This window comes from Oncorhynchus masou, chromosome 5, assembly GCF_036934945.1.
Source record: "Oncorhynchus masou masou isolate Uvic2021 chromosome 5, UVic_Omas_1.1, whole genome shotgun sequence".
Classification (NCBI taxonomy): Eukaryota; Metazoa; Chordata; class Actinopteri; order Salmoniformes; family Salmonidae; genus Oncorhynchus; species Oncorhynchus masou.
Genome location: NC_088216.1, coordinates 50,126,722 through 50,150,269, shown reverse-complemented (window position 1 = coordinate 50,150,269; position 23,548 = coordinate 50,126,722). Strand labels below are relative to the sequence as shown.

The window sequence follows — 23,548 nt, the reverse complement described above, 5'->3', positions numbered from 1 at the left end:
GTCCCTTGAACGTGATCGACCTGCTGGCCATCCTTCCTTACTACGTCACAATCTTCCTGACCGAGTCCAACAAGAGTGTTCTACAATTCCAAAACGTCCGGAGGGTGGTTCAGATCTTCCGGATCATGCGTATCCTTAGGATTCTGAAGTTGGCGCGTCACTCCACAGGGCTGCAGTCTCTAGGTTTCACACTGAAAAGGAGTTACAATGAGCTGGGTCTACTCATCCTCTTCCTGGCCATGGGCATCATGATCTTCTCCAGCCTCGTCTTCTTCGCAGAGAAGGACGAGGATGACACGAAATTCAAAAGCATCCCGGCCTCCTTCTGGTGGGCTACCATTACTATGACAACGGTGGGTTATGGGGACATTTACCCTAAGACTCTGCTGGGTAAGATTGTGGGTGGTCTCTGTTGCATCGCAGGGGTGCTGGTGATAGCCTTGCCCATTCCCATCATCGTCAACAACTTCTCTGAGTTCTACAAGGAGCAGAAGCGCCAGGAGAAAGCTGTGAAGCGGCGGGAGGCACTGGAGAGGGCGAAACGCAATGGGAGCATCGTCTCCATGAACATGAAGGAGGCGTTCGCCCGCAGTGCTGAGCTGATGGACGTGGTGGTGGAGAAGAGCGAGAGGCCGCTGACGCAAGACAACCACCTGTCACCCAGCCACTGGAAGTGGACACCTAAGCGTGCCACCACCGCCTCCGAGACCAGCTCGGCCCACTCCTTCAACCCTGTGGAGTCGCAGACGGGTTCCCCCAGCAAGGCCAGGGCCTCCAGTCCTCAGGGGCTCAACCCACAAAAGCTGGAGGAGATGTATAACCAAATGGCCAAGACCCAGTCACAGCCCAACCTCAACGCCAAAGACAAGAGCTCCAGGGCTGGCAGGCAGAGGGATAGGGATGAGATAGAGCTGGGGACCATCCCTGGGGGTCCAGGGGACCCTATGCTAGGGGGTCGAGAGGGGGTGGGGGACATGAAGAGCCTGTCTAGTATTGACAGCTACATCAGCTGTGCTGCAGACTTCCAAGAGAATCCACGTGGTGTCTACGCCCATAGTCCAGCCTACGGCCTGGCCCTCCTGGCCCAGGAGACCAGCCGCTTCTCCCATATCAACCCAGTCACGGCCCTCTCTGGGCGGGTCAGCACCAACCCTGGCCTCCAGACCACCCTGGAGCATGAGCCCTTGCTGGATCCACTCTCTGCTGTGAAGCCTACAGGTTCTGGCAACACTCTTAACTTTAACAACCCTCTAAAGGGTGGTGGCCTTTCCTACAAGGTGAACTACCGGAGCAGTGGAGGGGAGTCAGTGCCAGGACCAGGCCCAGGCCCTTCCCCCAGCAGCGGTGGTCCTCTCTCAGACAGTTCCGTCCTGTCTGACCGCTCCCTGCTCAGCCCAGAGACGTCCATCTACACCACGGCCAGCAGCAGGACACCGACCAAGTCCCCTGACAGCTCCACCCTGACCACAGCCCTGACCTCCACACCAGCCGTTTTCACTTTCCACGACTCCTCCATCAGTAAGTACATTGACGCCGACACAGACGAAGACGAGCACCTGCGGGACATGTCGGAGGCCACCAGCCCCTCGGAGCGCCTGCTGGCCGGCTCCAGTCCCCCCAAACACAGCAGGAACATCAACAGCGGCTACAACCAGAGAGGCATCAACCACCTGGAACCAAGCACCACCCAGCGGATGCTGGGGCAGAACTGCCTATTCCCTGGCCTGGATGGGGGGACGCGGGGGAGCGGGGGCCACACGGAGAACCATGTGGTTCCAGAGCTGCCCCGCAGGTCCAAAGGGGACAGAGGAAGGTCTAGTACCATGGACAAGAGTCTCTGAGCTACAGATATAGGGCAGAGCAGAGGATAGCACGGCCAGCGTTAAGGGAGCTGGAGCAAGGAAGACTTATGTCAGGGACATCCAGAGAAACACAGACAAGGTACTGTGTGGAAGGCAGAGAAAGTGATAGAGAAAGAGAAAGTAAGAGAGTGAAGGAAAGAGACACACTGTGCAGAATCCCTTTACAAAGTGGCAGAAAGGGCCAGGAAGGGAGAGAGATTCAGGGTAGCGTTTGGGCTGTGGTGTGGTGTTCAATACTTTGGGAAAAGACTTGCAGGACAGATAAAGAACACTCTCCCACTTCTCCCCCCCCTTCCTGTTAGCCATGGTACACAAGCTACCACAGAACTGGGCAGAAAACTCCCACAAACCCAACTGAGCAGGGGCCCCACAGGGAGATGTGGGAGCAGGTCAAAGCAGAGCATGCTGGGAAGGGACATGGTCTGTTGGTTGGTTGAGGCTGTGGTGGTCCATTTCAGTGGCTATGGGGTAAGAGGCAGGATGAGGGGTGAAGTGGGAAACAGCAAGACAGTCATCCCCTATATTCTCCCACAGGTCTATATATATCAGCTGACCACTGTCCCATTCCACCCCAGCCCAGCTCACACTGTAGAAAACTACACTCTTAGAAAAAGGTTTTCCAAAAGGGTTCTTTGGCTGTCCCCATAAAAGGACCATTTTTGGCTTCAGATAAAAACCTTTTTTGTTCCAAGTAGAACCGTTTGGATTCCATGTAGAACCATCTGTGAAAAGGGTTCTACATGGAACCCAAAATGGTTATATTTTGAAATAGAAGGGTTCTACCTGGAACCAACCTTTTAGGTTCTAGATAGCACCTTTTTTCTAAGAGTGTAGAGAGGAGTTACATTAGACGCCAATAAGCTACTTACTAGTGCCCCCCTAGACCCAAACCTGGCCTTAGTCATATGTGTGTGTGTGTGTGTGTGTGTGTGTGTGTGTGTGTGTGTGTGTGTGTGTGTGTGTGTGTGTGTGTGTGTGTGTGTGCGTGCGTGCGTGCGTGCGTGCGTGCGTGCGTGCGCGCGTGCGTGCGTGTTTGAGTGAGTTGGCGTGTACGTGTTTAAAAGATATCCACACTTTTAGATTGTCTCACCTGATTTATTTTTATATAAATAAAGTAGGTTACCTATAGAAATTTGTGATTTGCTAGTCTGTTGTCATGACCATAACTGTTTGAGTAATTCTGTATGACATATTTCTAGACAAGTTACAGATGCTGGAGGTTTACAGTCCAGACTCATCTTTGGGAAAACCACAGTCTGTCAAAAAGAGTCTTGTTCTTCTTGGTACCGTTTCTTCATCACATAGTAAGAGTAGAGGACCACATTTGATCTGACATTTCTGTCTGTGAATGTCTTGATTGTGTGTCGTTTTATTTTTATTGCATTGGGTTTGAGTCAGAGGGGAATGGTTGAAAGAAACCTAATCTTTTTGGTATTAAAGTCAGGAATCATAAATAGCCCTGAAGATTTTTTACATCAAACACACATTTAGGAGAGCTCTCCTCCAAGACATGCATGTACCAAACAGCCTGCCTCTTCCTCCCAGTCATACCACCAAGACACAAGGGGCTCAATTCAATCCATATCGGGGAAACTCAGCGTAACTGTGTTATTGAAACTGAAAAGCAATGTTTCCGTGTTAGCAGAGAATGCATTCATGGTAAACGCTGCAAGTGTCAGCTCAATAGCAAATTACATTTACATTTCAAGTGCGCTTTCATTAACGCTTCAAGCAATACAGATTAAATAGAGCCCAGAGTTCAAAAGAGTCACTTCAGCTGATGTGCTGAGATGTGTAAAAGAAAAATGACCTGTTTATTTTTATGGTACTTTATAAAGAATGTGGTGAACGGATTTATTAACCTATATTTCCAAATCTAAGCAAACATTTATGATATATGTTCAGATTTAAAGTGAAACATTGATAAAGCTGCCATAACATGCATCATCATTTTCCTTTCAACAACATAGAGCCAAAGACTGGTCCATTTTGAACTGTAGTTGGAATGAGCGAGAGAAAGATCCCCCATACAGTACTCCTTAGGTTGCAGTATAAGTCTGAACAGCATATTAATTCAAAAGAGGGAAGAGTGTTACTTCTCACTTATCCAGGAAACCTAGTTACAGGTTTTGATTGAATAGCATGTCTAGTCTTTTTGAGTGCATCTGCATTCATCCGCACACAGACATACAGACATATTGAAAGGACAGCCCATACACAGGTATACAATATCTACAAGATAGCTCCAGGCCTGCCCAGTTTCCATAGTAACAAGCTCCATCCTGGCAAGGCTGATACCAGAGCTGCATAGCTCTGCTAATTGGGGTGAGAATGTCTAATTGTATCGAAATGCATGCATTCTTTAGGTTTACACAGTTTGCACACTCAAACATACAGTAGTTGTTACACAGGAGTGCACGTAGACAAAGAAACATCCTGTAACCACCCATTCCCCCTGCCTAGTTTTGAATAAATGCATGATAATGCATTCTGAAGAATAGACGTCACAGTGCATAGATATCACTGAAGATGCTTATAAATAAAAAAAGACAGACCCACAACACTGTCCACATACATGTCCATGTGTTCGTCCTTGGCTCTCTTCCTCTTCCTCTTTCTGAGAAAATTCCGTGTGAAAAGGTGAGAACATCGCATCTCCAGAGACGCATTTTTCGCACCCATTCCTGTCTGAGCTGGATCCGAGCGAGGGGAGCTATGTGAAAAGAATAGTAATGACTGTAGAAAGGGCAGAACCTCTGAAACACTGTGTATGTGTGTGTTATTGTCAAGTTTAAAGGGACTGATGCTCAACCGAAGGCTTCCACTTTGTTAGACATTAGCTAGGTTTCTATCCAATTGGCGACAGATTTTCATACGAATATTCTAAAATCCACATAACAACAATATGCGCATTTTCCCACCAGAGATGTTTCCATCAAATTGACTTGTTGCGGATAAAGGCATGTGCGTGATGATTTAGGCCTAGTGAACATACAAAAAATAATTTTGCAGTTATATTTCCATGTACCGAATAAACAAAATCTATGTTTAATGGGTTTCCATCGCATTTTCAAATCTACTGATGACTTTGTCACACTAAATTTAGCGTTAAATAGCAAGTGTGCCCACTATGGTTTTGGCTTATGCGCTCTAGTCAATAGGCTACCTACCTGCATGATGAGTATATTATGGATAAGAGCCATATTATTTGTATTTGTCAAACGGCAGCCAAGCATCGATCATCATGTCAACAGAATGAGACCCTTGAAATGTATTGCAAAGAAGGAAGCTCACCACCGTGCACCTTCACAACCCTGTGAAGTTCACCATGATTTATTTCATCCGTAGCCTAATAAACTGCATGCTTTCCCGAGTCATAACCGGAGGACCACACAACATATCGCATGACTAAATTTACTTCGATTTTATGGTTATTATTAATATTTGAGGATAAAGTGTTTCCACCACCAATTCTTGCATTATTCATTTTACCAACACAAAAGATCCCACCTTGTCTGGCATATTCTGATTTGTCAACATTTGTAAAGTTTACCGACACATTTTCTGTTTCCATCAGGCCTGTCATGACATGTTTTTTAATCCGACATGTACTTTAAATTTATCTGGAAACTTGGTTAATGTTAACATCCCACCTTGTTGAACCAACGTCGAATAGACGTTGAGTTGATGTCGGTGCCAGTGGGATGGATGATTAGAACATACAATGTCACTGTTTTGTGTTCATTATTTTCACAGCGCACTTCAAATCCATCTCGTTAAATTGGCTGTCATCTGTATGGCGTTGGCTTCTTGTGCACTGTCTAATACGGACTTGTGTTGCTGTCCAATGTGTTTCACATAACCAGGCATCATGTTATGCTCTCACTGCAAGAATACATAGTGGGAGTCAGGGACAGTTTTGTCACGTAAAATATCTCTTTAAAAGAAAGATGACAATCAATTCTTCATGAATAGACATGATATACATTGTAGCATTGCTATGAGATGATCCTGTGGAGAGTATTCGGTTGGAAAGACTAACTGGAAAACACATCATGGACACTTACAGAAAGGAAATAGCCACTGATCGCCTTTACATATTTGTTTTAGTAGAATGATTCTGGACAATGTTCTGACAAGGTGAAATGTGTTTACTGCTATACTGTGACCACTGACCAATGTGTTTAAAAAAGTTTATGTAAATTTGCTGCTAGTCTTCGTATTTTTTTTCTTCTTAAAGGGCACTTTATACATCAGTCTCTCTCCATCTCTGAGTGAGTCACCCAACATCGAAACGTCCTGTAGTTTACAAGAGCTTTAACTTTTACTGTAGTCCTGAACAAAAGGGTTTCTGATGTCAAAGGATTTGTAAGTGTTATGTTTTAATGAGAAAGCACAATCAAGTGACTCCTTTTATTTATCATATTTTGATAAGATATGAATAACATACAATTTAGGATATTAGACAAATGCCATTGAAATTGATGTTGGGATTTCAGGGTTAGGGTCCATTTGAAATGCTTAGTAAATTGGAATTCAATTCGATAATTGGATTTGGAAATTGAATAGATTTGAAAGAGATCCCAACGAGTCATTCCCAACCAGTCATTGTAACATACAGAAATTCCAGGGAACTGAAGGGGGGGAAAAAATTGACAGACTTTCAGACTATCCCCACCTCTTCTTCTACTGTTGTTTTTGTAGGTCTCCAGGCTACTGTTTGTTTTGTAATATTTTTACCTGTCGACTTTCTAATGCTGTAAGTTGTTGCTGTATAAATGTTCTGTTGTTCGATCGATGCATGTCGTAACTTTGGAGCCGTGACTGGGTGTGAAACATGCACAACACCAGTTTAACTGTCCTGTAAAAAGTGTCTCAATGTCCCAAGATCTTTCTATTTCTTTTAAAAAGGCAACATTCCCCTTGGATGACTGAAAATTCAATAAAAGTCTAATTAATGAATGGGTTGAGTTTTGGTTATTGACATGTGTTTATAGGCATTATTGAAGGTTTGGTTATTGACATGTGTTACAGGCATTATTGAAGGCTTTCGCTAATACAAAGACAAACTGCACTGACAGTTACATACACTTAGAAAATAATCTACAATAGTATTTTTTTAGAATAAATATTCTGGCCAACCAAAGAACAAAATGACCCGAATCAGCCGCATAAACACGATTAAATTGTTGCCAGAGGTTTCATATCAATTGTTATGTTAGACACTGGTATGATCAGGTCCATACGGATGCACGCAGCCCTGTCGGTGTTGCATTTTGATTATGCCTGATCCATGTGCTGTCCGGTCTGTCTGTATGGCCATGAAGAAGTTGTAGACTCAGGTCTGTAGACTAGACAGTAACCCAGGGTTATATGAAGAGGAAGCTGTGGACGGTGGGACAGGAGCAGGATTCTAGTCTCCTGACATGCCTCCACACGCCACGACACCTGGGGTTACCCACCGCCTGCCACTGCAGAGACTGCCTGCCACTGAAAGAGGGGGGAGGGATAAAGAAAGACTGCCGTTGACTTATCGAGTCTAGACTAAGACTGCCACCTAGTGGCTGAAATCTTACTCTTCAAACAAGAATAGCAACATTGGGTTAGAATGTAAACACATGTCCTAATATCTTTAGCACATATGTATAGCCTCAAGCTCTCTTCTCTCCCCTCCTTTGCTCGTGGGCCCTGCATGTCTTACCTCTCCTCCTTATCTCCATCTCCAGAGCAGTGTGTCTGCCCGGCAGCGAGGGCTGGAGGCTGGCACTCCACACAAACTTGGTGGCCCTCCCTCAGGTACTGCATCCAGCGGGTGTGTGGCCCCACACTACGCTGGCACCCAGGGGTCAGGGAGGTCAGCTGGAACTGCATACAGTACCTGGATAGGTATATACATTACAGACACACAGTGGCAAGAAAATGTATGTGAACCCTTTGGAATTACCTGGATTTCTACATAAATTGCTCATCAAATTTGATCTGATCTTCATCTAAGTCACAACAATAGACAAAAACATGGTGTGTTTAAACTAATAACATACAAATTATTGTATTTTGCATGTCTATATTGAATACATCATAAAAAACATTCACAGTGTATTTTGGAAAAAGTATGCAAACCCCTAGGCTAATGACTTCTCCAAAAGCTAATTGGAGTTAGGAGTCAGCTAACCTGGAGTCCAATCAATGAGACGAGATTGGAGATGTTGGTTAGAGCTGCCTTGCCCTATAAAAAAAAAATCACAAAATTTGAGTTTGCTATTCACAAGAAGCATTGCCTGATGTGAACCATGCCTCAAACTAAAGAGATCTCAGAAGACCTAAGATTAAGAATTGTTGACTTGCATAAAGCTGAAAAGGGTTACAAAAATATCTCTAAAAGCCTTGATGTTCATCAATCCAGGGTAAGACAAATGGTCTATAAATGGAAAGTTCAGCACTGTTGCTACTCTCCCTAGGAGAGGCCGCCCTGCAAAGATGAAAGGCCAATTGAAGCTCAACATAAGTCGGGTGATGCAAAAGGACAACGACCCAAAACACAGAAGTAAATCAAAAACAGAATGGCTTCAACAGAAGAAAATACACCTTAATATACCTTAAGGAGTGGCCCAGTCAGAGTCCTGACCTCAACCAGATTGAGATGCTGTGGCATGACCTCAAGAGAGCAGTTCACACCAGACATCAAGAATATTGCTGAACTGAAACAGTTTTGTAAAGAGGAATGGTCCAAAATTCCTCCTGACCATTGTACAAGTCTGATCAGCAGCTACAGAAAACGTTTGGTTGAGGTTATTGCTGCCAAAGGAGGATCAACCAGTTATTAAATCCAAGGGTTCAACATATTTTTTCCACCCTGCACTGTGAATGTTTACACAGTGTGTTCAATAAAGACATAAAAATGTATAATTGCTTGTGTTTTATTAATGTAAGCAAATTGTGTGTCTATTATTGTGACCGAGATGAAGATCAGATCAAATTTTATGACCAATTTATGCAGAAATCTAGGTTTTTCCAAAGGGTTCACATACTTTTTCTTGCCACTGTACACCCTCACACAACGTACAGTGGTGTCTGCTGAGGGGAGGACAGCTCATAATACTGGCTGGAACGGAGCAAATGGAATGGCATCAAACCATGCGTTTGCTGTATTTGATACCATTCCACCAATTCCACTCCAGTCATTACCATGAGCCTGTTCTCCCCAATTAAAGGTGCCACCAACCTCCTGTGCAGTACACACACATTCATATACACACAGTGGTCAGAAAACATGACAGGAATACTATGGAAGGAGACAAACACATAGACCGGATATCTCACCCTTCGACATCACTGTTATCAGGGATGTCCCTCTTCTTCCTGGCATTGCCATAGCCACCGGTAGTGATGAGAGCCGGGACTGCAAAGACAATATCCATAAGGACAAAACCATGACAAAAATAGCATAGCTTTAGCTCCCCCACACACACACACACACATTTTTTTATTTAACCAGGTAGGCCCATTAAGGTCAGAAGACCTATTCTGCAAGGGAGACCTGGGAATGTATCCTTTGCTTGAAGACAGAGGGATATCCAACAGAGACGAGAGGCATTAAAGACATATGGGTTAAGGTCCTTACCAGAGCATTTAGATATATAGTCTAAGGCAATATACACTGAGTGTACAAAACATTACGAACACCGGATCTTTCCATGACAGACTGACCAGGTGAAAGCTATGAGCCCTTACTGATGTCACCTGTTAAATCCACTTCAAATCATTGTAGATGAAGGGGAGGAGACAGGTTAAAGAAGGATTTTTAAGCCTTGAGATAATTGAGACATGGATTGTGTATGTGTGCCATTCAGAGGGTGAACGGGCAAGACAAAAGATTTCAGTGACTTTGAACAGAGTATGGTAATTGTTGACCGGCGCACCTGTTTGTGTGTTAAAAACTGCAACGCTGCTGGGTTAAGCTCAACTGTTTCCCATGTGTATTAAGAATGGTCCACCACCCAAAGGACATCTGGGAAACTTGACACAACTGTGTGAAGCATCCCTGTGAAATGCATGACACCGTGTAGTCCATGCCCAACGAATTGAGGCTATTCTATTATATCTGAGTGAATAGTAGAATACACAAGGTGTAGTTTTGAAATTTAGTGGTGTATCATCACTTTTGCTTATGTCAGTCACTCAATTATCACCCCCCCCCCAAAAAAAAAATTTGATTGGTAAGTTAGTCTAGTCAGCGTGCCCAGGGGCCAGCTGCAGGTACCCTAGTGGTTAAGAGCATTGGGCCAGTAACCGAAAAGGTCACTGGTTTGAAACCCTGTGCTGCCTAGGTGAAAAATCTGACATGCCCTTGAGCAAGGTACTTAACCCTAATTGCTTCTGTAAGTTGCTCTGGCTATTAGCTTCTGCTAAATGACTGAAATGTAATGGCTCTGACCTCTAGGGGGCCCCCATTGATTTTGTTAGTCAATCTCACTCAGATATCATTTTAACATGGCATAAGTTGTGACAAAATGTGTAGAAGGGGGTGCAACTCAATACAAGGAAGGTTTTCTAAATGTTTGGTACACTCAGTATATGGCTGTGGTGCTTACCTAGTGATTTGCTGCACTGTCGATGGTGTTCCCTGTACTCTGCACAGCCGGCGTGCTCCTCCACATGTGGACAGGGTTTCCCCCCATTTCGGGGCTCCTGCAGGACTTCCCTGCTCCTTATCCGAACTGTGGCCCTGCAGGGCTCACCACAGCCAGACCACGCAGTCCACTCACTCAGCACACAGGACACCGCTAGGAGGGATGGGGAGGACAGGCAAGGGCAGCTCCAGGCATAAGCAACATACATTCTTTTTTTGGAACTCTCAACTTACTGTTGAGAGTTAGAATAGTAGAATACACAAGGTGTAGTTTTGAAATTTGGTTGTGCATCATCACTTTTGCTTTTGCTATGTCAGTCAATGAAAGTCACTCAATTATAGTTCCCCCCCCCTAAAAATGTGATTGGTAAGTTAGTCTAGTCAGCGTGCCCAGGGGCCAGCTGCAGGTACCCTAGTGGTTAAGAGCATTGGGCCAGTAACCGAAAAGGTCACTGGTTTGAAACCCTGTGCTGCCTAGGTGAAAAATCTGACATGCCCTTGAGCAAGGTACTTAACCCTAATTGTGTTTGTAAGTTGCTCTGGCTATTAGCTTCTGCCAAATGACTGAAATGTAATGGCTCTGACCTCTAGGGGGCCCCCATTGATTTTGTTAGTCAATCTCACTCAGATATAATTTTAACATGGCATAAATCATGACAAAATGTGTAGAATTTTCTACTAACTCTCACATAGGGACCCCAAAAGACTAGAGCGGGCCCTGAGGACAGGATAGCATGAGAACATGGCAGGGGTAAATGAAAGCAAGTACAAGCACAACTCTATGGTAGAGTGCCCTCCACTGTATGCATTTGCTACTGAAAAAGCATTTTTAGACAGCTAAATAAAAAGTAAATTGGTATACAACTACAAGCAAGGTATATGCTCTATGGGGCGGCAAGGTAGCCTAGTGGTTAGAGCGTGACCCTGACCTGACAAGGTACAAATCTGTCATTCTGCCCCTGAACAGGCAGTTAACCCACTGTTCCTAGGCAGTCATTGAAAATAAGATTTTGTTCTTAACTGACTTGCCTGGTTAAATAAAGGTAAAACAAATCATATGGCTCACATGACAATTAATCATCACACTTTCAGGAGAATCTCAATGACTTTTGCACCAAACTGGGGCAAAACGACCATATCCAGTGTTGTCAAACACAGGTCTTATTGTGTTGTAGAAATTGACACACTTTGGGTAACATATTATACACTATATGACCAAAGGTATGTGGACACCTGCTCGTCGAACATCTCATCACAAAATCATGGGCATTAATATAGAGTTTGCCCCCCCTTTGCTGCAATAACAGCCTCAATTCTTCTGGGAAGGCTTTCCACCAGATGTTAGAACATTAATTTGCACATAAATTCATTTAAAAAATCCTACAATGTGATTTTCTGAAATTTTTCACCTCATTTTGTCTGTCATAGTTGAAGTGTACCTATGATGAAAATTACAGGCCTCATCTTTTTAAGTGGGAGAACTTGCACAATTGGTGGCTGACTAAATACTTTTTTGCCCCACTGTATATATTGAATTTAAAATGTTTATTAGCTGGGCATAATCATATGGATGCACATCTCTCAGTAAATAATAACCATCAAGTATTCAGCCAAGCCATAGTATAAATATTATTTTAGATTTGAAAATGTATAAAAGGAAATCTGGGGGAGCCAGTTTGAATGGGCCTGTTGCAGCTGATAAAATGTATAATAGTATCGTTATCTATTATTTACAGATGCTATGCTTAAGTTTGTCAGTAGAGGAGATGCTGGATCATCAGCCAGTACAAGCACAGACTCAGTTGGTCCACATCAAGTCAGTACTAACACAGACCCAGTACAGCTGGCTTCAGAAAATACAAACACAGACCCATTACTGGCAGCTTCAGCAAATACCAGCACAGACCCAGGTGAAGTACAGCCAGTACTAGCACAACCAGAGGTGTGCAGCCAGCATCAGATACAAGCAGCTCAGACCCTAATAGAACAGTTGCTGCTCCACCAAATGACCCATCAGATTGGTCCCCAGTCTTTAACAGACTTTATGAGGACCGAGTTAGTGTGCAGAGGTCCATTCAAACCGGGAATGGATTTTTCAAACCCTAAAAACAAGTCTAGAGGAGACAGCTGTCAAATGGGGGAAAAGATTACCAGGAGCTGGCTTTCATAACCAATCAAAAACCACACAGTGTATTGTTTTAGCTGTAAGCTCTTTTCTACAAAAGACCACACAATAATAAAGGAAGGTGTGAATGACTGGTCAAATATCAATGCCATTCTGAAACACCATGAGGGTCGTCCTGAACACACAAACAATGTCATTAAGTGGAGAGAACTTGATCTGCACCTAAGTCGTAAACAGACTCTTGACCAGATACCAATGACAATTTTTGGAGGCTGAAAGAAAGAGATGTCCTTACATGTTTAATAAGTATCACCTAGCATTCAGAGATTCATCAGACAAACTCTTCCAACCAGATAATGGAAACTTCCTAAAAGAGGTTGAATTACTGGCAAAATTTGACCCCGTTAGGGTAAATCATCTCAGCAAAATTAAAGATGGAGAGACACATGCTCATTACCTTGAGAAGCGCACAGAGAATGAGCTGACACAGATTGGGAGTGACAAGATTCTGGAAGAAACAGTGACTCAAGTAAGAGACTCAAAGTACTTCTCCATTATCTTGGACTGTACACCTGACAGTCACCAGGAGCAAATGTCCATTATTCTGAGAAGCGTGGCTTTTAAAGGGAAAGTCAAAGCTCAAGGAGCACTTCCTCGGCTTGATGTTGAGTTTACAACAGGCTTGAATCTGTCCACTGTCATCTTAGATAAGCCGAACAAGCTGAAGATCCCATTTGAAGATTGCAGAGGGCAGAGGGCAAGCTTATGATAATGGGGCCAACATGAAGGGCAAGGAGTACAAACCATACTGCTCCAAAAAAAATCCCAGAGCCGTGTTCATCCCACGTGGAGCACATACACTAAACCTTGTCATTGCAGATGCTGCCAAATCTTTAAAAGATGCAGTTGTTTTTTTGTTGGGCATGTGTAAAATCTATTCACCTTTTCAGCTGGCACACAAAGATGGAGTGTTTTGAAGAAACACGTGAACATAACTGTGAAGTCATGGAGTGACACAAGATGGGAGAGTAGGCTCCAAAGTGTTCATGCAATCCGGTTTCTGGCGTCGGAGGTTCGGGAGGCATTACTGGAAGCCAGACAGTGGAGGCACAAGCACTTGCAGAGGATGTTGAGTCCTACCGCTTCTTGATTTGATGTGTCGTATGGTGTGAGATACTGACAATGACAAACAAGGTGAACAAGCTCCTCCAATCTGCCTCAATGCAGTTGGATATCGTAGTGAATTTAATCTCAAATGCAAAGGCCTCCCTCACTACATACTGGCAAACTGTATTGTGAGGCCCAGACAACAGCCAAACACATTTGTGAAGAAATAAATGTGGAGGCTGTTCTAATAGAGAAGAGCCTGAGAAACAGCAAGAGGCATTTCAGCTATGAGGCTTCTGACGAACCAGTGACTGAGGCACTGAAAAACCTTGAAGTCAGCGACTTCAACATTGTGGTCGACTCTGCTGTGACATCCATGGATGAGAGATTTGAAACACTCAACCTTCAGCACTGCCTCTCAGATGTCCAGTGAATCTTTAAAGGCTCACTGCATGGAAGCTGAAAACACTCTAACCTTCAGAGATGACTGTGACCTCAGTGGAATGGATCTGGCACACGAGATTCAGAATGGACCAGATCTGCCATCAGATAAGATGACTGCCTTTGAGCTGCTTACCTTTCTCTGTGAGAAAAACCCTGGAGGAACTCTAGTCTAACCTTTGGACGGCCCTAAGAATTGCAGTCACCCTACCAGTAACAGTAGCATCAGCAGAGAGGAGCTTTTCAAAATGAAAGCTCATTAAAAGCTACCGGAGGTCTTCCATGTTACAGGAACGCATGAGTGGTCTGGCCATCATGAGCATAAATCATGACCATCATGTTCTATGATGACATCATTGATGATTTTGCCTCAATAAAGTGCAGAAGAGGAATATTTTGATGGTAAGATTTTAATTCAAACATTCAAATGTTTACACACTTAGTAACATTTAAGATTGTATGGCAGAAGTGTATTTGTGTAAGTGACTGCTTAATTATGTGACATACTTTCTCAACCTCTTCCATTTGTGTAAGTGACTGCTTAACTATGTGACATACTTTCTCAACTTCTTCCAGACAGTCCAGATAGACTGGAGTTGAAAATGCCCAGGCTGTAGAGGGAACCAAAGTTAATCACACAGATGTATAGGTTGTATTTTACTATTTTGAGACATATAGCTGCAGCCATAGCCTACAGGGTTATGTTTACATTCTATAGACAAAGCTAATTGTATAATATTGTGGGGACTGGACTAATGACCAGGCATCTGAGCCAAAGCTCAGTAATATATTTGATTATTTTCTACATTTTATATTTTCTAGATTTTCTTATTTATGTTATAATTCACTTATCTTAATATTCTATAGAAAATATTATATTCAATAAATATTTTTTGTTTATACCTCGTTCGGTAAAGGTCTACTTATTCTTAGACCGACAGGTGGAGCCAACTGTTTTAAAGGAGGGAGGATTGTAGTGGGAGCACTGGGGTGTCAGGTGTGACTGTGTAGCAATGGTTTACATGGCTCACGGGTCAGGTAAGAGGGCCCCTTAGCAGAATTTTTCTTAGGGCCCGGGGATGTCAGGACCGGCTCTGCCTTCCCCAAACTGTTGCCACAAAGTTGGAAACACAGATTCATCTAGAATGTCATTGTATGCTGTAGGATTAATATTTCCCTTCACTGGAATTTAGGGGCCTAGACCGAACCAAGAAAAACAACCCCAGACCATTATTCCTCCTTCACCAAACTTGACAGTTGGCACTATGCATTGGGGCAGGTAGTGTTCTCTTGGCATCCGCCAAAACCAACATTCGTCTGTCAGACTGCCAGATGGTGAAGCATGATTCATTTGATGGGTGTCCACATACTTTTGTATAGTGTATGGGAAACTTACCTGGACAGGCGAATTCATAATCATGACAGCAGTCCATAGTAGAGGTACAAGCCTGGTCGCAATAGCAGGTGCCATACGAACGGTCAGCTCTCCATCCCTTACTGACGCACGACCGGTCGTGCCCAGCGCAGCAAAAACCCGTGTCCTGACACCCTGCCTCGTTCGGGACGACCAGGAAAACTAGCAGCACGACACAGGAGTAGAGCCAGCGGCCGGTAACAGTATAACTGAACTGGTGCATGACTATTGGCCTAGACTAGTATTTCTGTGGGACTTAGCGCCGCGGCTAACACCTGTAAAATCGCTTCGTTTATATCAGTATTTCGATTTTTAGAAAAGATAGGCTATCATTCTGAATTTTTTTGTTTGTTTGTTCAGCAACTATCCCCATAATGGGATTCTAAGTGCCATCGGGCAATATACTGCAACGGCTTTCGCTCTCTTAAAGGGACAGTTCGTTTCTCTGACCACAGCGCTCCCTACAAGGAAGCTCATTTGCCTCAAAACTAAATTAAAGAAAACAGTACAGCTTTGAAGTAAGGCTTCTTGTTCATATTTTTCATAATTTGCATATATCCTCTTCTGCGGGGCTCTTAATTTAAAATACCATGGTTATTAAAATAGCAGGCTACTGTTTATTATATGGTGATTTTATAATTGCATGATATGTGGATGTGCGTTAAACAATGTTAATGAATGGTCACGGTAGGGATGTATGTGCATGCCTGTGAGAATCTTTACTTAAACCCAAAAGGTTTTATTATGATAAGTAGCCTATAGTGACAGTATGTGGCCTCATGTCCATTTTCCCTGGATGAATTAGTGGGAGGCATGAGTAACTTGTTTGCTTTGCACTGCCCATTCTTTCTACCCCTGTTGGCTGAAGCTGCCAGCTTTCCTGGCCGCTTGTGCCTCAACATGTGAAAACAATGGATTGATCAAATTCCTAAGGCCAGGACCATTCATGCAGAACAATAACAACACTGTGGACAGTGCAGCAGCATGGGTCTTCCGCTCAAATACATATTTCCCAGCTACTCAGTACTGAGTGTGTGCTTGAGGACGTGTGGGCGTGGCGGGGCAGTTTCCCAGGCATTGACCTGACTGCAGTGCCTCTCTCCACAGACACACACACACACACACACACACACACACACACACACACACACACAGAGAGAGAGCTAGAGTGCGGCCCCGTAGAGGGGCCCTGTCCTGGTGTAGTCTGGGAACCTCTGCATTTACCGCTCTAATAAACACAGATCGGCTCTAACTGTCATAGACAATCCACAGACACAATTCATAGTCCAATCAAATGTTACTTAGGGAGTCATTTCAGATAAGCATGGCACATAGTAAACTCATCCAATGGTCCGTTTCTACATGGTACCTGTTAAAGGATTTGTATTCCGGATAGTTGCACATGTTAAATTAACCACAAGTAAGCCAAGTAAGTTATTTGGATCAACACTTGGATAATGTTTACAATCTGAAAGCAGCTTAGAGTATGTTTTTCTTGTACAGCAGTGAACAAAATGCTGTAACAGATACCTGATGCAGTAAAGGACACCAAATAGGGCCTATTGACTTCTCTCTGAGTGGCAGAAATATGCGTAGCTGCATTTACTCCGCCTCCATCGCTCTCAAACTCCTTCTGTTCTTGTCTCCAGTGTTTCTGTATCGAGCATCTTATCAGATCTCTCTCGTTAACCATTAACACCTGGAGGTGAATCAGACGCCACCACCCATCCAGCCGAAACCACCACCACACAATCTAGGATCAATGTAGCCTTTTATGTCATAATGAATAAGAGGGGGGGACCTGATCCTAGATCTGCATTCCTTCACCGAGATACTTTACGAATATGGGCCCAAATGTATAATGTAAGTTGATCAGCAGTTTGTATCAGATGTTTCTTTTTAAGGGCACCTCTCACCTCATTAAATGACTGACAAGTATGTTGACTAGCCTTTTAGGTAATATACTACATTATCTCATGTTTACATAGTCCAGCTTCTTAAAAGCATGTTGCATTATAAGGTATTATCATAGTCCTTATCCTGACTCACAATATAAAAACATATCAACTACAAAACCTAAATGAAGATTACAGCATTGAGGAAAACTGAGTTTGATTTGATTATCCCCACAGGTAGCAATATGTAAATGATTAAACGCTGACTCAGGCTTTAGGGCCTATCCTGCTATCCTACTGGCCTGAGGACGACTTGGCTGGTTGGCACACCATCAGGCAGCACTACTTGCCAACAGGGCAGCCTGAGCCTTGGATTCAAATCACCTGATTTACAAGCCAAGATTTAGACCTATGGCAAATGGAGGCTTTGATAAGTTATTTGCATCGTTTTTAAGTCTATCCCAACAGATGCCAGGCCACACCAGCCAATCTGTAGTTTCATATAAAGTTGACCTGGTTCCAGTACTGTAAGTGAAGGCCCGTGTCTGTTAACGATTGCGTTTGCGTGTTAACGATTGCGTGCTTGCGTTTGTGTCTTGTATTTCCATTTGTTCAGTCAGTCGATGCGTGTCTGTAACCTTAACTTCATGTTAGATGCTTAGGAGATTTAAGGTTAAATAAGGGAGGTAGTGTTCACCTAAACAATGCAGGAACCTTCTAGAAACATATGTAAGCAGACAGGATGTAAGCATCTATAATAAGGTTTACAGTTCATGTATGCATAATCTTCTTATGACATTCACATTTCATACATTCTGGCTAGTGACTACAGTACTCAACACTAATACTGCAGTACTCAACACCGTGAGAAGAGAAATAGTTGAGAATATTTTTTTCAATCTATAACCTTGAACGAGTCCAGTAAGCCTGCCATTTGCTGTCATATCTTGCAAGTGTGTGTGACAATAGGGTCAAATGGGGTTGAAAGTGTATGTGCATGTTGATACTGTAAGTATCATAAAACGATTAGACATAATGGCAGATATTTATTTTAATTATTTCTTATTGACAAAATCAATAGTGTTGGTACCGTCATTTAAAAAAAAAATTGTTCTTAACTGCCTGGTGAAATAAACGTGTTTCTTATTTGCACATAAAAAATTGGGCTGAGAATTCCTCAGCCCAATTTTCCAAAGTAATAATTAATATGCAGTACATGGTGTCCCTCTCAACAAACATGTTTTTTTTATAGGGGGCTCAAGGAGGTATTTAAGCAATAAGGCCCGGGGGGGTGTGGTATATGGCTAATATACCACAGCAAAGGGCTGATCATAAGCACGACCCAACGCGGAGTGCTGAATATACAGCCTTTAGCCGTTGTATATTGGCCATATACCACAAACCCCTGAGGTGCCTTATTGCTATTATAAACTGGTTACCAATGTAATTAGAGAAGTAAAAATAACTATTTTGTCTAACCCGTGGTGTACCGTCTGATTTACCACGGCTCTCAGCCAATCAGCATTCAGGGCTCGAACCACCCAATTTATAATTCCTTTTAACCTAATCCTGAAGGAGTGGTTAAATAAAGTGAGAAGGCAGGCCGGGGTCACAGAGTAGAGCAGAGGGAGGGTAACATGCGCCAGCTTGACTGTCTGCACCTTTAGCGTTCTCAGTTAGAACACTCCGTAGACTCTCAGATACACTTTGATTTTCTACCTTTTATTTAACGAGACAGTTCAGAACAAAGTCCTTGCATCTGAGCACAACAGACCTTAGCTAGCTGCTTTCATACTTGAACATAACACACACTCTGTACAGTCAGGACATCAAACCCCCAGGACCACCAGAGAAGATCATCTTTCTGATGTACCTCCAGATGATGCTCCGGGATGTGATCTACTTTATCCTGCGTGGATCCGTGCGGATCGTCTTCTGGCCGCTCAGCAAGCCCATCGACGGCTGAGCTTGTCCTCATCACAGGGACAGGGGGGCGCCTTGGGACGTCTCTTCGCCCTGGAGTTCACCAAACACGGTGCAGAGGTGGTGCTATGGGACGTCGACGCTAACGACAACGAGGAGACTGTCAGGTTAGTGAGGGAGGCAGGGGAGCAAGGCGCAGCCCTACAGGGTGGAAGTGACCAACCGGGTGGAAGTGTGCAGCACGGCGGACGAGGTGCGGATGGACCTGGGCCGTAATGTCACCATGCTGGTGAACAACGCCGGGGTGGTTGCCAGGGAACTGCTGATGGACTGTCCGGATTAGCTGGTGGAGAGGACAATGAAGGTCAAGAGAGGACCATGAAGTGGAGAGGTGGAGAGGACCATGAAGGTCGCCCTCTTCTGGGTAAGACTGCTGCTGCTACCGTTGTTACTCTGTGGGCCAGATAACACTTTATAGAACGGGGCCTTGGGACTCTTATCAGCTGGTTTAGGGAGAGGGTGGCATGCGGCTATCATCCAACTGTAGTCTCAGAACCCAGAACCAAATCTGGTGTTTGCTGGCCAGCTACTCAGTTTGACATTTGACATACTGTACATCTTAACAGTCTGTCACAAGAGACTAATCACGCTGTGATACACTGTCGGGATGATGAAAGTTCAATTCTGTCCATATAGTACCATATAGTTCTGTTATCAGTCAGGCTTTAGGATGTGGGCTTGAGGTTTCCATGATTGATTTTTATTGATGATAATCAGACGGATTATTGGAATCTATGAATATACAAGCTCCCATCACCAGCAAATAGCATAATTTTGCACAAGTTTTATATGCAATGTCAAGTTAGTAATAGGTTATAGGTTAGTAATAGTAATAGGTTTTATGTACAAATGTTTCTCAGAGCAGGATCCTACAGACTGCATTTACACAGGCAACCCAATTCTGATATTTTTCCACTAATTGGTCTTTTGACCAATCAGATATTTCAGATATTTTTCCAATAATTGGGAAAAATGTCAGAATTGGGCTGCCTGTGCAAATGCAGCCATAGTGTAACAAGGGCTATATGGGTAACATGAAGAAGACAAACCTACTGGTATGTGAAAACAGACTATCAGACTATAACTCGGAAAATATGAAGGGTTTAGGTTTACTCTTAAATCTTTGCATTGCGAAAGAGAAATTTCAAGCCGTTTTATCCCTCCCTATACCTCAGCTATAGTCGGACGTATACAGTGAAGTTTATTGTTCTTAATGCGCCACATGACACGTGTGAAATGTACAACTTTAATAAGTTCTTATCCCCTTAGCTGAGTGACAACACCCCATACAGTGACCCTATTAATGTGACACACACACACAGCCAATTAAATGGCAAGGGGATTCCCTCCCTGATCCTCTTACAGTGGGGAACAGTAAGCCTGCTTCACATTAAGCAACTTTTTTAAGAAGCTTAGCGAGGCAGAACTCCAATCAGAACTGCAGTACAATAATACTGCCTCATTTTGCTCTTTCAAAATGTTCATGGACTATTTCAATATTAATCTCATTATTGTGACTCCTGATAGTCAGTAATTGTGTTCATCGAATAACAGTCTCTTTGTTTGTGTGTGTGTGTTTGTCCATCTGGTTGTTTCCCTGCATGCCTGCGTGTGTTTGTCTCTCTGTGTGTTCTTGCGTGTCTGTGTGTGCCTGCCTGTCTGTGTGTGTACAAGCAGTGGCGGTTCTAGACCATTTCAACTGGGGGGTGGCCAAGCTGGGGCCAGTTGTACTGTTAGAGGGGCCAGTTACATTAGACGTTATTGTTGTCATATTGTTTTCTTCACTGCATTGCAGGCATTAGCAGGAAAAATACCATGTTCATAATCATTAAACAATTGATTTGTTTTTTCTGTCTAATAATGTAAAAAAATAATGTAAAAGAACGATAGCAAAAATTTGTTATGTGAAAATGATTTCATACCCCACATTTAGGGGGGCCCAAAATTGTTGTCACAGGGGCACTGCCCCCCCCAGAACCGCTAGTGTGTACATGTCTGTCCATGTTTGTCCTTGCGTGCATGTGTGTGTACCTGTCTGTGCGTGCGTTTGGACCTGCCTATATGTGTGTGTCACAGATGACAAAGGTCTTCATTCCCCAGATGAAAGAGCAGAACCATGGACACATCATCACTGTCGCAAGCGTCCCGGGTCTCTTCAGCACTACCTGTGTGGAGGTGAACCAAGGAGGACACATCACCTAAGAGAGAATATTATTACCATAAATGTTCTTTACCTAAGAATGGTATTACTAGTTAGTACGGTGTAGTGACATATTGTAGGTAAAAGGGTAGCCTATGGTAAAGTGTAGAGTATCTTAGCCTCTGTAACGTAGCCTACTGTATGTACAGTATGTGTTACTGTGATGTTCTGGACCCATATTCACACAGCATCTCAGTCGAGTCCCTGATATGCAACCTTTTAGATCATACTGAACAAGATTACATGGACATGATGGACCTGATCCTAGATCAGCACTCTTCCTCTGAGACTTAATGATCATGGGCCCTGACGTCTCAGTGGTGTTTCTGTTCTAACCAGGATTATTGTGCCAGTAAGTTTGCGGCGGTGGGCTTCCACGAGTCCCTGGCCCACAAGTGGCTGACTGAGGAATTTGATGGAGTCAAGACCACTCTTGCGTGTCCCCATATTGTCGACACGGGGCATGTTTGACGGGTGCAAGATCCGGTGAGAGAAAGTATGGGCTGGAGAAAGGGCGACACTAAAGAGGGAATAAGGGCTACTTTGTTCTGGGTTAATCAGACTGACATTGCAGGTGTAAGCCTACTTCATACAATAGTACACAGTAGTGGTTCATCATTTGACACTGAACATAGGCTTACTACAGTATGTTTCAGAATGTTGTAGTTGTACATTTAACAATGTGATGCTGTAAAACTCTAAGCTCTCTGCTGCATCCCTCAGGGATGAGGTAGCACTGTTCCTGGCACCGCTGGAGCCTGAGTACTGTGTGGAGCAGGCCATGAACGCCATCCTGATCGACCAGCCCCTGGTCTGCATCCCACGCCTCACCTACCTGCCCGTCATCTCCCGAGTGTGAGTACACATATTGATTGAATAAACTTTATTGATCACCCACTCACTTCGACAGCTCCTTGGAGCGGTGCAGTGTCTCGACATCTGTCTCTCCACAACCTCTTCTGGGCCAGGTCGTAATTCAGTTGGTCGGACCATTGATTGATCCCCAGAGCCGAAAGCTGATTTTTCACCAGCAGCACGCTCAGGTGCTCTGATGAAGGCATAACTGCCGAAACACGTTTGCCTGCCAGACCCAAAATAAAAAGATGAAATGAGGTGATGTGTTTTTCTTTGATTTTGGAGTGCCACCATTTCAGTGTTTTTTAATTTGAGATTTCATTTGAAGTTATTGTCATATATGGCAGAGCACCCAGCTAATAAAGCGAGAGTGCGCTCATGTTACCAACTTCACATCAAACGTAGTGTTTGTACAGGACACCCTGGCATGATACTGCACACTTCCTCTTCCTGCACTGTTGCCGTGGTGACCTATCGGTTCATGGGGTCAGACAAATGCATGTACCCCTTCATTAAGAGCAAGAAGAACAAGCTGACCAATGGAGGACCTACCCTGATTGCCGCTAACTAACTCTCCCTGTCAATTCAGTCTCTACAGACGAAATCTAAGGGCCAGTTTCACACATATTAAGCCTAGTCCTGGACTCAAATTCTCCATTGAGCCGCTTTTTTTAATTCCAGGAAGAAGCTTAAACTGTGTCCGGGGAACAAACCTTGCGTGGATATAGACAAATACTTAATGGGATAACAACTATATAATGGGGAAATAAAATGGCCACACTTCTTCTCCCAAACTACTCTGCCGACCCCAACTGTAATACTGTGATGGTTGGCCTTCCTGTGAGTATGGCCCAACATAAGGTCAGTCTGCTTTTGTAACACTTAAACCACCTGGGAATAACTAAGGGCATCGCCAACCATTCCCCTTGACTGGTTTAAAAGCAGGCTGGCGCCATCGGTCCTGTTCAGCTCGTTTTAAGCAACCCCGGAGGACAATGTGAAAAGAAAACATCTGAGCCAGCACAGTATGTCTTGAG

General features: G+C 43.8%; 3 protein-coding genes across 3 annotated transcripts in view; 2 read left to right on the top strand and 1 right to left on the bottom strand.

Moving 5' to 3' along the window:
- kcnb1 (potassium voltage-gated channel, Shab-related subfamily, member 1) overlaps nucleotides 1-6,824 on the top strand; it is an 83,677-nt gene extending 76,853 nt beyond the window's left edge. The window contains exon 4 of the mRNA XM_064965864.1: nucleotides 1-6,824. Within this exon, the coding sequence (XP_064821936.1) occupies nucleotides 1-1,841 (1,841 nt within the window). The 3' untranslated portion in view covers nucleotides 1,842-6,824.
- On the bottom strand, nucleotides 6,228-16,005 carry si:dkey-7k24.5 (somatomedin-B and thrombospondin type-1 domain-containing protein). Its single transcript, XM_064965865.1, has 5 exons — nucleotides 15,561-16,005; nucleotides 10,454-10,645; nucleotides 9,183-9,261; nucleotides 7,564-7,740; nucleotides 6,228-7,352 (listed from the first exon to the last, which is right to left on the bottom strand). The coding sequence occupies exons 1-5, from the start codon at nucleotides 15,799-15,801 to the stop codon at nucleotides 7,232-7,234; spliced, it is 810 nt and encodes a 269-aa protein (XP_064821937.1). The 5' UTR covers nucleotides 15,802-16,005; the 3' UTR covers nucleotides 6,228-7,231.
- Nucleotides 16,006-17,432: 1,427 nt separating this feature from the next.
- rdh20 (retinol dehydrogenase 20) lies at nucleotides 17,433-23,497 on the top strand. The gene is given in 9 exon segments (XM_064958080.1): nucleotides 17,433-17,441; nucleotides 19,257-19,436; nucleotides 19,439-19,573; nucleotides 19,575-19,820; nucleotides 21,533-21,631; nucleotides 21,996-22,115; nucleotides 22,117-22,142; nucleotides 22,380-22,519; nucleotides 22,961-23,497. Coding segments are annotated over 9 exon segments (1,077 nt in total). The 3' UTR covers nucleotides 23,083-23,497.
- The last annotated feature ends 51 nt before the right edge of the window (nucleotides 23,498-23,548 follow it).

Bases quoted from the DNA above. Each gene is read 5' to 3' on its own strand.
- si:dkey-7k24.5 (XM_064965865.1), bottom strand. From the start codon at position 15,801: ATGCACCAGTTCAGTTATACTGTTACCGGCCGCTGGCTCTACTCCTGT. The intron at 10,646-15,560 runs GTAAGTTTCCCA...CATCCCTCCTAG, and splicing joins TTATGAATTCGCCTGTCCAG to CGGTGTCCTGTGTGCTGAGT. The intron at 9,262-10,453 runs GTAAGCACCACA...TTGTCTTTGCAG, and splicing joins ACAGTGCAGCAAATCACTAG to TCCCGGCTCTCATCACTACC.